Source organism: Kryptolebias marmoratus, linkage group LG7 (assembly GCF_001649575.2).
Source record: "Kryptolebias marmoratus isolate JLee-2015 linkage group LG7, ASM164957v2, whole genome shotgun sequence".
Taxonomy (NCBI): domain Eukaryota; kingdom Metazoa; phylum Chordata; class Actinopteri; order Cyprinodontiformes; family Rivulidae; genus Kryptolebias; species Kryptolebias marmoratus.
Window position 1 is genome coordinate 22,937,048 of NC_051436.1, and position 17,790 is coordinate 22,954,837.

Consider the following 17,790-nt stretch of genomic DNA (forward strand, 5'->3'; position numbering starts at 1 on the left):
ACTTTCACAGAAAACACAGCAGAAACATTTAATCAAATCTACTCTTCTTCCTCGCCCTTAAACTATAATGACGTAGATAAGTTGGTAGATGAGTTTCAGTGCAAACTTTCAGATATCATTGATTACATTGCCCCCATTAAAGTGAAAGTTGTGTCTGGTAGGAAAAAATCTCCATGGAGAAATGCACAAACAGTTCAATATCCAAGACAACTCTGCCGTAGGGCTGAACGAAAATGGCGTAAAGCTCAACTGCACGTTTATTATGACATCTACAAGGAAAGACTACGTAACTATCACACAACACTAAAACATGCAAGAAAGGCTTTCTTTGCAGATGTCATAAACAAAACCACTAACAATGCTCGAGAATTATTTGCTACTGTTGACAGGCTCACAAACCCTCCTGTGACGTTACCACCTGAACTTCAATCTAATGGGTTGGGTTGAAGTATACCTGCTGCTGTTACATCTCTGAGCTACCAAGCAAGGTAGTCACAGATAGAAAGGGTGAAAGGGTGTAGGGTAAGATGGCTTTGCGACGCAATGATGTGATTCATTAATGACAGATAGTTTGTGCAATCCAGACAGGTGCAGGATTTAGAATGATAGATGTGTCCCATCGATTGTTGATGAAAGCGGGACTTGGATCGCAGTTTTTTTATTTAATTTTTTTTAAAGAATAAGAATAAGATGACAGTGAAAAAAGCTGCCAGGATGATCTGAAACGGCGGTGGGGGGTGCAAGGTGAGTCTCAGGTACAGATTTAATCTTTGTCGTAGAAATAGTATAGTGAATGATGTTCCTTTCTTACAGGTACGGCGAGAAGATAGGCATGGAGGTGAAAACGTGTCCACCGGAGGTGGTCCAGGAGGATGAGGATCCGGAATCGAAAAAACAGGTAGGTCCACAGGTAAATGCACCGTGATTTTCAGGTGAGAAGGTATTTACAAAAACTGAGTAGCAAGTCCTGAGGCAAAAAGAGAGAAACAACAAGCAAAGGGTTAACGTAGCCGTGAGCTTTTCGAAATCAGTGGTCTTAGGCTGACATCCTGACCCATAAGGCGCGATGCTCCAGCGAAGATCTGAAACCAGCCAGGGACTAAAATACAGGTGCAGTTCGTCAGGGTAACAGGTTGCAGCTGTGGAGGAAGAGTTCCTGGCACCGCCAGCAGGGCGGAGACAGAAACTCTGAATCCTTACAGTACCCCCTCCTCAATGATCGCCTCCTGGCGATCTAGGACATCTTTCGGGGTGGATTCTGTAAAAATCAGAGATTAAGGCAGGGTCCAGTATAAAAGACCTGGGGGCCCAAGACCGTTCCTCTGGTCCGTAGCCTACCCAGTCTACCAGGTACTGGAAACCCCTGCCTCTTCTTCTGACATTGAGGATATGGTTTACGGTGAAGGCAGGATGGTTGTGAATTAGCCGGGCGGGAGGACGGTAGGTGGGCTTAGAGGACTGGACCACTGGTTTTAACTGAGATACACGAAAGGTGGGATGGATGCGCATACTTGACGGAAGTGTGAGATGGACAGAGGTGGGGTTAATAAGACGGTCAATGGGGAAAGGGCCAATAAAACGAGGGGCCAACTTTCTAGATGTGTCTTTCAACTGAATATCTTGTGGATAACCAAATCCTGTCTTCCACCTTATACGAGGGAGCGGCTGAACAGTGACGATCAGCACTCTTCTTGTTTTGTTCAATGGTCCTCATGAGTGTACGTTTGGTTTGTCTCCAAGTCCTATGGCACCTGCATAGACGAGACTGGACTGACAGGACAGAGATCTCAGACTCAAAACTGGGGAAAAGTGGGAGATTGTAACCTAGACATACCTATGGCAGCCGAGACGTGGGTATTGTGTGCGTACTCTATCCAGGTGAGTTGTTTACTCTATGAGGACGGATTGTCACTGGCCAGACATCGAAGGGCGACCTCCAGTTCTTGATTTCAGCATTCTGTTTGACCATTTGACTGAGGGTGGTGCCCGGACGTCAGACTCACCTTGGCTCCAAGACCGTTACAGAAGGCCTTCCAAACTTGAGAGGCGAACTGAGGTCCTCGATCAGACACCACATCCATCAGAATGCCATGAATGCGGAAGGCATGTTGAACCATGAGCTGTGCAGTTTCGCAGGCTGAAGAGAGCTTGGGCAGAGGGACGAAGTGAGCCGCTTTGGAGAATCGGTCAACAACGATGAGGATGACGGTGTTTCCCTGAGATGGAGGTAGGCCAGTGACAAAATCTAAGTCTATGTGAGACCATGGGCAACTTGGAAAGGGTAGTGGCTGAAGAAGACCTGCAGGGGGTTGGTTACTGCTTTTGAATCGGGCACACGTTGTGCAGGCTGCCACGAACTCCTTAACATCTGCAGACAAGGTTGGCCACCAAAAATATCTGGTGGTGAGACTCAACATGCGGTTAATGCCTGGATGACAGGAAAATTGACTTGATTGTAGCCAGTCCAGAACTCTAGCTCGGACTGCCTCAGGAACGTACATCTTGCCCCTTAGACCTCCGCCGGGATCTGGATCTGTCTGCTGGGCTTCGGTGATCTTCCTCTCAACGGCCCAGGTGAGGGAGCTGACGAACATGGTGGGTGAGATGATGGGTTCCTCTTGGTTACGAGGTTCGGAATTGGACCAAAGTCTGGACAGGGCGTTGGGCTTGACGTTCTTAGAACCGGGTCTGTAGGTTATGGAGAAGTTGAATCGACCGAAGAACAATGACCACCTGGCCTGGAGGGGATTGAGCCTCTTGGCGGTCTGCAGGTAGGCCAGGTTCTTGTGGTCGGTCCAGATTAGGAAGGGGATCTCTGCACCCTCCAGTCAGTGCCACCACTCCTCCAGGGCCAACTTGATGGCCAAAAGCTCCCGGTTTCCCATGTCGTAATTTCGTTCAGCTGGGGACAGGCGACGAGAGAAGTAGGCACATGGATGAATCTTGCTGTCAGATGGCGACCTCTGAAAGAGAATGGCACCGACCCCCGGGTCTGAAGCATTCACTTCCACGATGAACTGGAGTTTCGGGTTGGTGTGGTGGAGAATGGGTGCAGAAACGAAACGTGACTTTAACTCACTGAAAGCAGCTTGGGCTTCAGGGGTCCATTCAAAAGGTTGTTTGATGGATGTGAGTTGGGTGAGTGGAGCAGCCACCCGGCTGTAGTTCTTTATAAAACAGCAGTAAAAGTTGGCAAAGCCCAAAAACCTCTGCAGTTGGCATTGGTCGGAGGGGATGGCCCACTCAGCCACCGCTTTTGTCTTTTCAGGGTCTGTTTCATAATAACCCTGTCCAAAAATAAATCCTAAGAAGGTTACTGAAGAGACGTCACATTTTTCAGCCTTCACAAAGAGTTGAAAAAACAAATTTAATGCATGAGATTTAATGTATTAAAATAGCATATCATAATTTCCACGTCTTTTGGCAAGAAACAGAATTAATAAGGAAAATTTCATTAAAATAGAGAGAAAATAAACAGTCAAAGTAAAAAATTATCTGTTAAAATATTGTGTCTGTCAATTTAAAATGAACGATATGTTGTAGTTGTATGTGAGGCACAGCTAAACATGAGGTGAGTTAAGGCCTGGTCCCAATACTCTCACTTGCACCCTCATTCCACCCTTGTGTTCTTCAAATGTTGAAGGGTTTGAGTGCGTAGTGTGTCCCAATTCTCCGGGGTGGTCTTTAGCCTGCCCCCTTTGTGTACTCCATTCGCCCTTCGGCTGAGCCTGCATCCAGGCAGACTTCGGCAAAGTATTTACCCACAATTCATCTCTGCATGTGACGTTTTGATTATTATTATTTTTTTTATCTTTATTGATAATAAAAGGGTTTTGAATTAAATGGCAGAAATATGGCAGTGGTGACAGAGCAAGCTGCGTCTATCATGAAAAATGTTGTGTTCAAATGTAAAGTATGGAAATAATTATTGTTTCACTCTGCTGTACAGCTGTGAATACTTTCAAACTTTGCTCGGTATCCAATACGTCACAACAAAAGACATTTGAACAAATGAAAAAAAAATAAAAAAATTTGTCATTCCTGTTATAGTGTTTAAACTAATCAGTAACTAATCTGTGCACTTTTTTGTCTTCTACTGGTCTGAAACTTTACAGTCCAGATCCTGGTCTTGTTGTTGTCCATAGTTTGAACTGTAGGTGGTGCTGTAGTCAATCAAGTTCAACATTGTGTCCCATATTGGATTTCCTGCTCTGGCTTTATGTGTTGCTCTGATGGAGTATTGCCTGGTCATCATTCATCCTGTTTTTGAAGCAGAGAGTCAGAGTCAGCACACAAGCTTAACAACACGAGGAGTCTAATCTTTGAAAAGCCACCTGTGACATTTGACCTGGAAATGTATGGCAGCATTACAGGTAGTAACAAGGTTCAAAGATGATGGGGAAAACATAGTATAAAGTTCATAAAATCTTTTGGAATAAAGCCAAGGAATTAAAGGTCAAACAAATTTCTACAGCACTAAGCAGATTTTCTACATAATAAACAAAAGGTCAGTTTTTCTTATACAAGTATAAAAAAACATATAGAGTAATCTTTGTTATATTAACATGCAGCAGGGAAAGGAGACAGTCTGTGCCGAAATTTGATATGATACAGTAGGAAAAAATGTATTAATTTAGCCTGATGTTAAATTTAAAAGTAATGGGCATATTTATTACTTTGATTTGATATTTTGTTGTTCTTTTTGTTTGTTTTTTGCAGCTGCATGAAAAAAAGCAAATTAGCCAATAAAAGTTTTAAAAATTGGCCTGGCTTATTATAGTCAAATGTGTCTACTTCACTGAGTTTACTGCCTATATTCTGTTGGAAATTGTGTTTTGTATCAAACATTTGGAGTGTGTTGGGTTAACAATTGTTTCCTTTCCTCTGTCCAGGTCTAAAAAACACAATAAATAATTTAAAAAATACTGTTTATAACGTTTATGGGCAGAATTTTTAGGCACAGCCAAGGTGTTGAGGGGATCTGTTTTGGTGACCTCAGGATTGCGTATCTGCTTTTTGCAGATGATGTGGTCCTATTGGCTTCATCAGGCTGTGATTTACAGCTTTTGCTGGAGCGGTTCGCAACCAAGTGTGAAACGGCCGGGATGAGGATCAGTGCCTCCAAATCCGAGGCCATGGTCTTGAGCCGGAAAAGGGTAGAGTGCCTTCTCCTGCCCCAAGTGGAGGAGTTTAAGTATCTCGGGGTCTTGTTCACGAATGAGGGAAAAATGGAGCGGGAGATCGACAGGCGGATTGGTGCAGCGTCTGCAGTGAAGCGGACGCTGTACCGATCTGTCGTGGTGAAGAGAGAGCTGAGCCAAAAGGCGAAGCTCTTGATTTACCGGTCGATCTACGTTCCTACCCTCATCTATGGTCACGAGCTTTGGGTAGTGACCGAAAGAACGAGATCGCGAATACAAGCGGCTGAAATGAGTTTNCTCCGCAGGGTGTCTGGGCTCTCCCTTAGAGATAGGGTGAGAAGCTCGGTCATCCGGGAGGGACTCAGAGTAGAGCCGCTGCTCCTCCACGTCGAAAGGAGCCAGTTGAGGTGGCTCGGGCATCTGGTGAGGATGCCTCCTGGACGCCTCCCTGGTGAGGTGTTCTGGGCACGTCCCACCAGGAGGAGGCCCAGAGGAAGACCCAGGACACGCTGGAGGGACTATGTTTCTCTGCTGGCCTGGGAACGTCTTGGGATTCCCCCGGAGGAGCTGGCCCAAGTGGCTGGGGAGAGGGAAGTCTGGGTCTCCCTGCTTAGGCTGGTACCCCTGCAACCCGACCCCGGATAGGCGGAAGAAGATGGATGGAGGGATATTTAAAAAATAGGTTTAAATCTACCTATTTTCATTGCAAAAGTGTATTCCAGTAGATTAAGTCTTAAATGTGGAGGTGGCAGCCAATGTGGGCACAAAGCAGGCTGAAGCAGGTATGATGTGAGGGGGGGTGGACAACAAAACAATGCGCATGACATAGAATACAATTTTTTAAGCTGTTCATATGAAAATAGACCATAATGTTTAAAAATTTGCCACACAAATTGCATCTGCACATTGTGTCTCTCAAACACTCAAATAAGACTTCACTGAGACTGCAACATAAACTTTGCCTATTTTTTCACTATTTTGAGATGCCACCTAACTTTCAACAAACCAGTGAGATACTACTCTAGGTCTGTTTTATTACTGTTTTTATTTTATTTTATTTTTTTGTCTTTTTTGTGACATTGCTATGTATTCTGAGTTCTGTTTATTTTTAATACGCCCCCTGTGTAACATACTTAACATTTTTAACTCTTGTGTTCCTGTCTATCCTCTCTGGACAGACAAGGTCCTTACATCTGAACTGTGACCCCCAAGGTTGAAGAATTACTGTGTCTTCCATTTTAACCAATGTTGTTTTTAGCTGTAAGTGCTGACAGATGTGTTCCCACGCACGCACACACACTCTCACAGTTGGTAAAGGAATTTGATTTGCAGGCTTGAATTTTCTTGCAGGAGTTTATTGTTTTATTGGTGATCTTGTCACAACACAAACCTAAATAATTATAGCTGCCGGTTACATCATTACATACCCCCACATTAATAGTAAGTAAATAAAGTAAATAGTCTATCAAAAACCTTTTTTTCCCCTGTTGTTGTCCTAAGTAAAACCCTTAGGGTTTCTTATCTGTGCACAGGAAGCTGCCAACACTTGTGTTTGAATTCATACTGTGTTTGAGTCAGCGCCATCATAATGTTCGACTCATTGGTCTACAGTTTTTTATTCCTGTTCAAAGAGTAGTGATGATGCTACTCAGTGGTGAAACTGCTTTTTCACACAACACCTGAAACAAATCATTTGAAATGTATAACCTTTTTTGTATAACCTTTATATATATATATACTGGGACCAGCCTATTGGGATACTGGTCCCCTTCTACGAACTGATACAAGAGACACATTTTTCTGTCTCTTAGGCCTTATGGTTGAGCAATCAGCAAAATGTCTTTTAACTGTTAATTCTGTAGTTTTTATTGCTAGATAGTCAACATTTAAAGTAAAAGACTAAAACTTGTATATTACTTTTTATTTTACCTTATATATGTTAGATTCAGAATTTTTATTTTGTACATATTTTATTAAACTTTTATATTTTTTAAATATTTTGGAAAAACATAAATCATTATCCAGATCTAATGTCACATAAATAGTTTATTCCAGCACAGGTGGGAGTAATCCAGGTCAGATCAGGGCTCTGGCAGCTTTTAAAAGTACTAAAATATCCTACTAGTAGATCACCGTTCACTTGAGTAGATTTTCTCGCTGTCTTTTTTTTTTCAGTTCTCCTCAGTCCTTTTTATAGAGCTTTTATCCGATGGTTTTAATCCTACCAATTACTGCCTCCCTCTCTCCTTCCTTTTCTCCTCTGTTTTTCCCCTTCTATCCTTTCTTCTTCCTCTTTTCTTTCATTCCAGTTAGACTTCACATATTTTTTTTTTCTGTCAATACCATCTTTTGCCCATCAACACCTTCCTCACTCATACCCTTTTATTTCTCTCATATCTTTTCTGCTTAGATGTAAACTCTTTTTTCCCCATCTGTATTTTGGACTTCATACCTTCCAGTCTTTTGTCTCAGCACCTTGTCTTACTTATTGACTTATTCCCATTATCTTCTTATCTTCCTTTTTTCTTGTTTGCTCTTTTATTCCCTCATGTGCCTCTCTTCTCATATCTTTTTATTTTTCTGATTCCTGTTTCTTGTGCCACTTCCTGCTCTTGTGCCTTTGCCCTTTTTAATTCTATTCATACTTGTTTTGTGTATTTCTCCTTATCTCCTCTGCCCTTTTGCCTCCCTTACCCTATTTCTCTCTCACTTCTACCTCTCTTCATACTGTCTTTCTGTTTTGTGTCTTTGTCTACCAACCCCCCCTCCCCCCTCCCTTTTTCTCCTCTCCTCTCTTGTGTTTATGTTTTCAGCTCCTGGAAGTCTTCTCTCGTTCTCCTCCTCCTTTCTCTAATATAACTCAGCCCTCCCCACGCCTTATCGTTTCTGCCCACTCAGTCTCATTCAGCTCAGAGCTGAACAAAGTCTGGATAACTGAGGTTTTGAAAACTATAAACCAAACGTTTGGGATTTTATTTGGAATAAGTGAAGCCCCAGTACAGGTACAGTGTGTGGGTGTGTGTGTATGTCTGTCTCAGTCTGAGTGTAAGTTAAGAGTACTTCTGAATCTTAGACACTATATGCTGTTTGTTGTTACCTATAAAATGTGATGGCTCAGTCTTAAAGTACAGTTTATTTCTTCTTTTTTCAGGTCATAACAATTGATCTGTCTAAATTTAAAACATTTTTTGTGTGTAAAATACTAATACTTAGACTTTAAATTACTACTAAAAAGAATTTCTAACAAGTTTTCAAAGTCTTGGTTAAGTTGCCCAAATTTTGGTCATTGTAAACTTTGTAAACTTCATTGATTAAATCATTTCAACATATTTAATAAAATTACTTTAAATGATGTCAGATTTTAGAGATAAATTAATAGAAATTTTACCACTTAAAGTCATTAATCTAAATTTTGTTTTTAATCTAATACAAGTGCATGTATATTAGTGGCACCCTCCATCATTTTTCAGAATTGTCTGACCTTAATCCTCCTTACAGAAAAGTTGGTAACCTCTACTTCTTTCCCATAATAAATTAAATGTAATAGGATTTATTTGGTATCAAATATTGATAATTTCTTTATTTTGCAATTAGACAAATGTATTTTCTGTTATGAACCACTGAACCAAAATTCCTACATTAAAAATTATTATTATAGATTACAAACTTGATTCAACAAAAAATAGTGTATAAGTGTATAAGTATAATTATTCACACTTTAAATGATTGTTCTGATATTTTGAAGTGGGGTTCTGTTAAAAGCTATTTGTATGACCTCAATTTAAAGAAAAAGAGCTTAATTTTGACTGGACTGCCAAACGGAGCCATAACCAAATTGGACTGCTGCCATCATTAAACAACTCCAGTCTCTAAAATTCCATAGCCGTTCATGTAAATGCTATTTTATTAACCTTTACATTAACATCAGTTTCACATTACACAGTTGTTCACATAAAATTCTGTGGTTATTTGCAAGCACAGACAGAGTCAGTAGCAGCAGGTAGCTCTACTACTTATGGTGCTACATGTTTTAAGTGCTCATGTAAACCACTGTGAAATTTTTCAGATCTGAGTTGTTTTATGATGGCAACTATCCACTTTGGATGTGGCTCTACTCGGACTATATACATTAGCTAAAAACAGCTAATTTGAACATGTGATTAATAATGTGAGTTGTTTAAAACTGAACCACAAAATTTTGAAGATTGGAGCCCTTTTAAAACAGCAGTAATCCTATTTGTTCTTGATTGTGTTTTATACTAGCAATTAAGGCTCTGTCATACTCAATAAGAAGTTAAAAAGTCTGTTTGTAGTCATGTGGTTGCGAGACATACGTTTTTGCAAACACTTTTCATAGTCCACGAGACATATGGAGCAGAACTCCTGTAAAAATCCTGCTCGCTACAGGACATGTCAAGCTCGAAGCATATATAGGTGTGGTCATTTCACAAAAGTAAACACAACCACATCAAGCGTGGCACAATTTGGATGAAAGGGAGTTTTGAAAAACAAGTGAGCTTAGGCATATTTCTCAGTAGAAACAACATTCCTTGTTTAAATTCACATAAAGTTGTAATTTATATTGCTTGAATATTGCATTATTATTATGATGATGATCACAGTAGCATCACCGCCTCTCTGTCTCTCCTCACATAAGTACATTTTCTGATGGGTCCCGTTGCTTACCTTAAGTTGTGAAACGGTCGTCATGTTGGTACTCGTCTCACGGTGCTTCAAATGGCCAGATCTGCCAGAAATCAAACCTCCAACTCTCTCATCAGAGAACACTAGTATCATTACAATTCGACAAAAAAAGGCAACTGAATTTCTATTATGTAACTGAAGATGTGTGGAGTTGAACACTTTAAACTGCATCACGTTGGTTTTAACATAAATATTTGGATTGATCTACACACTCATTCTTCAATGACATAAAAGTTGGATGAAGTGCAGTATGACTCTTTAGATGGAGGTTGCTTTGAAAAACATAATATGCATTGGATTTAGTACCACATATGAAAAAGACCTGTTTCGGATTAAAAGAAAAATTGGATTTGTCACATACAGACTGTCATAACAAAATCTGGTATCAGAAAAGTACCAGATTTGGGACACTTTTGCCTGCAGTCTGAACATAGTTTAAGATTAATATTGTTCAGGGTTTCAGGATGGTTAACGTGAACTTAGAGTCCCACAGTGAATAAACCATCCCAACAGTGAAGCGCAGAGGGGGAGTGTGATGATATGAGCCTACAGGAGAAGTGCAGAAGGGATTACACTTAAAAAGATGTCTCTGTAGATGTTTTACCTTCCTGTGGCCTTCAGGTCAAATTGACCCAAAGTTACAAGGGCTTCTCTAACTTTCTCTCCAGCTTTCTCTCTTTTGAGGGCTTCAGGAGGGTTAAAAAAATGACTGCAGAGGGCTGAAGGGGAAAGAACATTTCAAAATGAGAGTTGAAAAACTGTAATGTATTGTTATTTTGGTTTCATAAACACATTGTTAAACTATTCTTTTTATAATTATTATTTTTTAGCAAACTTCCCGAACAGAACTTCTGTGGCTACGTAGGACTTGTTTATGAACCTGAGCCATGAGTTTTTGGCATTACCACAGACCTATAAATAGTCCCCACAAGTCTCGACTGGAAGAAGTATTTTTGCCATGTTGGTGGGCAATCGCTAGACAGCCATGGCTGCAAAGCAAACTAAATTTGGGTATATGCTTACTCTTGACAATGTGCAAGGAAAAGATATATTCAGAAGATTAATATTGTTGCTAAATCTGACCCATATGAGATGAAAAAGGAAGAAATGTCGGACAAGCCCGACAATTTGCCGCCCATATAGTATTATGACATTTAATTAGTGTATGCAAAGAGTGCCTACACCATGGAGGAGAAGAAGTGGCCCAAAAGCAATGAATACAATTAGTGTTTCAATGGATTTGTGAAGAATGTCTGAACTCTTTGTGTTAATGACTAAGTTCTGGTTATGTAATAAAAATTTTAACAGAACAATGTCTTCAAATGTAGAAAGTACAAGCAACAACAGTATCAATTTTGCATGGCTAATTTTAAGTACAAACATAGGATTCTAACACTATAGTCCTGAAACCTTATTTAAAAAGAAAATAACAAAAGAATACAACAACAAAATGGATTGGTAATTACAGCTTTGGAGTTTAGCATATATCATAGCTAAGTTATCTACAGTGGAGACACTCACAAAACCGGTAATTCTATCACACATACAGTTATACTTTCACATTACATAAGAAAACATTTTTTTGGGTTTTTTTTTTTTTGGGGGGGGGGTCAGGTTGTTTGTCTATGAAAAAATACATGGGCTAACGTTAGCTGGGTATCTGCATTTGAGTTGACCTGCCGTTTTACGTTGAGTATTACTTGTTTGCTGCCTCAATGTTGGTATAAGACATTTTATTGTTTTACTTACCTGATTCTGACAGCAGTGTGGTGCTAGGCTGAGGCCATCATCTCTGGCTTTGAGCCTCCAAACAGATGCTGGAGCTCCCCATTCAAAGGTCCTCTAATTGGTTTGACTCAAACACACTAAACTTAACACACTACACAACACCTAAACATAAAAAATAAACACACTAAATATAGGGGTTGAATCAACTAATAGACTAGTAAACTGGTCGACTTGTCGATTCTAGGACATCTCGCAAGTTCTTAAATTTCATGTCAACTAGTTGCAGTCACGTGATTGCTGGCTACAAATGGATTCTTCCAAGCAGATGGATGGTAGAAATTCATCAACAGTGTGGAATTATTTCACTAAAGATGAGTCTTCTGGTTTAACTATTGAAACATGCAAAATCTGCAAAGCTGTGCTGAAGTACAACAAAAGTACAACCTCGATGCAGTCATCTGAAACGACATCTGCTAATGCTATCTCCAGAACAACCCACATGCTCCAGTCAACCGTCAGTTACGGCCTCATCAAACGCCCAGCTGTGACAGGACACCAGTGGCACCAATTTGCTGGTGAATTTCATTATCAAAGACATGAGACTGTTAGCTGCTGTCCACAGAGAAGGTTTCAGAGATTTGCTACAGTTTTGTGAACCTGGCTATGATGTTCCATCTTACAACACTCTGTGGAGTGCTATTAAACACCAGTATGACAACCTCTGTGAAAGCATCGCTAACAAAATGGAAAATCAGTGTGTGTCAATAACAACAGATCTGTGGACATCCTCCACTATGGATATGTATATTACAGTAACCGCTCATTACATCACTGAGTCATGGGAGATGAAGGACTGGGTGCTGTGTACATCTGCTATGGCAGAAACCCATACCGCTGCCAACATTGCTTATCGTTTTTCTAACATAATCCATGAATGGGGAATAAATGTGTTTTGCACAGTCCACGACAATGCAAGCAATATGAATCTAGCTATGGAGCTATGTAAAATGTTTCCAAATGATCTGGGTTGCACTACACACACTCTGCAGCTGGCAATAAAAGCTGGGTTAATCTTACCTGATGTGAAAGCTGTAGATGCAGCACAGAGAGTTGTCAGCCACTTTTGACATTCATCAGTTGCAACTTGCGCTCTGAAGAAATGGCAGGAACAACTGGGAACTAAAGCCAACAAACTCCAGACTGATTGTCCACTTCATTGGAACTCCACCATTGTCATGCTTCAGCAGCTGTTTGAGGAGAGGATTGCGGTGCAGTCTGTACTTGCTGATGAAAACATCACCAAGCCAAATGTCCAGAAGTCACTTGCTATGAGGGCATTGCAGTGGGAGGTAATTGAACAGCTGATTATGGTACTTCAACCCCTGGCAAAGGCTACTGAAGTAATGTGCGGAGAGAAACATGTTAGGCTCTCCTTCATCTATTCTGTGATTTTCAACATGATCAGCACCACTCTGTGCGTTGAAGCATCTGACCTGGGAGTTATACGTTCTTTTAAAAACACAGTCCACAGTCTTCTTTCACTTTTGCATCTTAATAATAGTTTTGGTTTTCCTGTGACTTATTTGCAGTATGATAAATAGTAGGAGCACAGATATACAATCCTGATGCTTTGTTGTTGGGTTTTTTTTTGGGTTATTCTGCATAAATTACACTTTTTCTGTGACTATGGGTAATAAAGCCTCTAAGTTACAGCAAAGTCTTGCGTCTTGGGTTCCTATGATGTCACAGCAACTAGTGAACATTGACTCGACTTTTGTCATGTTGAAGTTGACTTTAAAAATATGAAGTCATGCAACCCCTAGCTAAATATCACAAATCGCATTATTCACTCCTGTGCTTATTGTTTTTTTGTTTTGTCTTTTGTAGCCGCTAAATTTCATTCAACTTAATTCTTCGTTGACATATCTGGGCAGATTATAACAAGCCCCTTGACTTCTGACATTTAAAAGACGTAAGTCATTTCACAATCAACATACACAAACTGAGAGGGGCAAACAAAAAAACAAAAAAAAAAACCCAACCACTAACAAAATAAGCATGGCTTGTACGTTGTTGTGGTGATGTCCCAAACAGGAAAATTATAACCCCAATTTGTTGACTATTTGCATAAAAATAATGATAGTTTAAAGCAAGTAGCAGTAATTCATCAGTTCTATTATTTCAAAAGGATGCTAGACAGAGATTTTTCAAAAAACAAAAGAACAAAAAACAAGAACCACTTTTTATTAACAAAAATGTCATTGTTCACTGAAGAAGATGGTTTCAGGTTTCAGTAAATGAATAAATTATTCAAACTAACTACAACATAAACAAACTACGTTGTATTTTACCCTCCTGAAATTTTCAGCCACTGGATATTCATGGTAGTGTCAATAATCTGAATTTATCCAGTTATCCAGAAAAAACTTAATCACCTCAAATGAATTGGAACAAGAAGCAGCATTCAGTCTCTTTCAGCCTTGAATCATTTAGCCTGATGGTAAGGTCAGGATGAAAAACTGAGAGTTAATCAGGCAAATAACAAAATAACAACTTTAGGAGAAGTCATGAGAGAGACAAATACAAACAACTGTCTGACTGTCAGACTGACAGAGAGAGATCAGGAACAGATGGGATGGGGGGAGAGGTTTAAAACTAACAGGAGAGTGATGATGTGTTGTGTGGAGGAGACGAGTGAGACACATCTGGTAGCTGTTAGAGACTGCTGCTTTAACTTTATGACCTCATCGTACAGGGGCAACACAAAGCCGATACATTTCTGTACCACTTTTTTTTAACTAGATTGTTTTTATTGAAAGTACAAAAAGTGCAATTTAGTCTAGTAGGTGTTTTTCAGCTCAGTGATTACTCTTTCTGCCAGTGCATCCTTTTCGGTTTTATCTGCAGGCTCAAACTGCTTTTTTTAAATCATAGTTTTGTTGTAACCAGCAGTTACTCTAATCAGTTTCTCTAATCAGTCAGAAATCTTTTATGTTTGGAGTTCTTAATTGAACCGCATTTAGTCTGCAGTCCTGTAAAAGGATTGCATCCAACTTGCGACTGTGCTCCTGTAACATCACAGTTTGAGTGTAGACCGCCGAACCCATCAAACGTATTTGACGATATGTCAGGTAACTGCCTAATCCAAACAGCAGCAATCCTGTTATCAAAACCCCAAATATGTAAAGATCCTCCACGTCTTCCATTAAAAAAAATTGATAGACAGACAATATTCCACTTCTTCCAGGAATCCATTGTGTATCCAGCGAATGATGTCCCATCTGGGCAGGCGGGCTCACCCTTGCCCTGTCTTCACATCGAGAAAATTTTATCAATTGCGTTGAGAGACCAGCTGACCAGATCCATAGTTAATAAATTTTGGAGAATATGCAAAGAGAGGCTCCGAAAAGAGAGCAGGGCAGAGAGGCAGAGGGGGGGGGGGGTTGTGGAATGTCCGCCTTCCACCAGGAGCAGAGAAAAAGAAATTGACAGCAAGTCACAAGTAGACACAAAAATATACATGGAATAAGAAAAATCTGTTAGGTTTTGGGTTTTTGTATTCAGTTTGTTGTCTTCGTGTTTCAGTTTGAGTTTATTGTTTATTTTATTCAGTTATCTTGTTAGTTTGGTCTTTGTCTCTCGTGCCTGTGTTTGTTTTCATCTACCTCTCCCCAGTTTGTCATCTGTTTACCTGCCACACTCATCTCCAACTGCCAGTAATTATGATCATTCACCTGTGCATACTTACCTCATTATCCTCTGTGTTTAAAACCTGGTCATTTTCTCCACTACTCCGTCGGATCATTGTTTCATTTGTACTCATTCCGTGTTCCTGTTTGATGTCCTCAGAGTCTTGTTTCGTCCATTCCCATGTTCAATCCATGCACCAGGATTTAGTTTATGTTTTTGTTTCGCTGCCTCGTCAGCTTTTTTTTTTTCGTTCTAATAAATCAGTTTTCTTTTAGTTTTCTAGTATGAGTCTGCTCTCTGGGTTCGCCTCCATCACCACCAATCCTGACAGAGTCCAGGAGACTGAATCTGGATCCTATGTGGTAAAAATCACAGCATGGAAAAACTGCTCAAACCAGCCACAGTCAGTGTGAGACTTTATAACCATCATCAAAAAAAAAGTTTTTATTAAAGGGGACTTATTATGCTTCCTTGAACAAGTCAGGATAGGTCTGTGGACTATACAAAACATGTTTGTTACATTTAATACACAAAACCATTCTGCGATATTGCCATTTCACCTGATCAGTTCTGCCTGTTTTAAGCTCATTTCAGAATGAGCAGTTTTAGGGCTATGTCACTTTTATGCAAATAAGCTGCTGTTGGCCACACCCCACAACTCAGTGTCCCATCTCAAAACATAAAAAGTCTCTGAAAGATTCAACGCTGCAGATCTGACGCATATTTATATCATTATTAATTCAAACTCTGAGGATTCTGACTTTGGGACATTGGCACTTAGCGGTTCCGAACCAACATTTGTCAAGTAGGAAAAGAAGTAATTGGGTCTGAAACCCAACTGGTAGCGGGTCAGGACAGCGGCAATGTAGACACATTCTACATTGCAGCCGACAACAAAACATTTTCTTTGTCCAGCAGAAATTATTCAGCAGTAAAACCAGCCGAACAAATGTGATGGTCTTCTTGTAATGAAGTGGGTGGAGCTCCACTTGGGTTGCTAGGTGAGGGGCTGGGTTGGCTTGGGGTTGCTAGGTAACAAGAATTGTGACACAACAATCCTGAGGTTTTTGAAACAGGTTGTTTTGCAGACACTAAAAAACATTTACTTATTGTCAAAAAACAGCTGGGTGGTTTTTTTTTTTTACCCCTGGACTGTTTCTAGAAGCAGTAGATACCCAAATGGAAGTCCAAAAATTGCAAAAGGTGAATTTTGCATAATAGGTCCCCTTAAAAGCAATAATAGCTGTCAAAATATGCAGTTTTTAAAAAGTTTTTTTTAAGTTGTTTCTAACACAATTTCTACATAACCAAATGATTGTTTGGGGTTAATGTAAGTCAAACTTTTTTTTTTAAATAAACACTGCAATAAAAGCAGCAAATATTTGCCTTTTCTTACAACTTGAAATTGTTGGCAACAAAATGTGATTCTGCTGATTTAGCAGAATTTTACAAATTATGCAGTAGACTTTTAGTAGTGAATCATGTATTTAGTGCTTGATTTATCATAGATGATACACATATTCAAAAATTTCAAATCAAACACCATGAAAAATTGTATTTTTACACCTATTATCACTTAAACAGATTCTTACTGTAGCTAGTGACTAAGAAAAATGCATAACAACAAAAAAGAAAAAAGAAGAGGAACGGAAAAGGACAATCCTACACAAGCTTTGAGCCAAACAGACTTGGTTAAAAGTGAACTGTATGAGTTGCTGTAGTGCTAAATGCACTTACGCAAATCTTTGTTGTGGACACTCAAGGAGCTGTTACTCTGAGGACAGAAAAAACAAACCATGATAATGTATAGGTTTAGAGGTTGATGTTTGATTTAAATGTCAGATGTAAGTTGTGACATTTCTACAGCTACACAACTCATATTGTTTTCCACTAAGTCATGACCTTTCATGACATCTAGAGATCTGAATATGTCATCAACCAACCTTTTACCCAACAATGGAATTGTATGGGTACATTTAACAACAAGGCATAAGTAAATTTCTGCCATCTCAATTTATGTGTAAGTCAAGAACAGCTCATTTTTAGACATGAGACAGCCACACACGTGGAAGTATGCATCTACATGTACTCACCAGCCACTCCACTACTCCTTGCTAGTACCAGGTTGGACCCTGGATGCCTCATGGTTGGCTCCCTCTGGAGGATTTCCAGGCATGTCATGCTGGAAGGAGACTCGGGGCAGACCCACAACTTGCTGAAGGGATTATAGATTTTTTTTTTTTTTTTCTGCTCCTGGTGGAAGGCGGACGTGTTTCTTTTCTCTCTGTCTCTCTGTCTCCTGAACTGCCGCCCCCTCTCTGTCCTGCTTTCTTTTTCGAAGCCTCTTTTTACATATTTTCCAAAAACTTAAGGAATATGGATCTGATCAGCTGGTTTCTCAACGCAATTGATACAATTTTCTCGACTGGGTGAAGGAGAGTCCAGTCTCGGGATATGTCTCGCTGGATATACAGTGGATTCCTGGCAGGAGTGGAAGACTGTGTACCTACCGACGTGGAGGTTCCTT

General features: G+C 40.0%; 1 protein-coding gene and 1 long non-coding RNA gene across 4 annotated transcripts in view; both read left to right on the top strand.

The window, feature by feature from the left end:
• LOC119617245 overlaps positions 1 to 733 on the top strand; it is a gene marked incomplete in the record, with an annotated part of 2,365 nt that extends 1,632 nt beyond the window's left edge. The window contains 1 exon segment of the mRNA XM_037976747.1: positions 1 to 733. Within this exon segment, the coding sequence (XP_037832675.1) occupies positions 1 to 447 (447 nt within the window).
• A 5,054-nt stretch (positions 734 to 5,787) lies between these two features.
• LOC119617186 overlaps positions 5,788 to 17,790 on the top strand; it is a 35,319-nt gene continuing 23,316 nt past the window's right edge. For all 3 annotated transcript variants that reach the window (XR_005233402.1, XR_005233401.1, XR_005233403.1), the window contains exon 1: positions 5,788 to 8,143. This is a non-coding gene — a long non-coding RNA (uncharacterized LOC119617186). The remainder of the gene's footprint in view (positions 8,144 to 17,790) is intronic.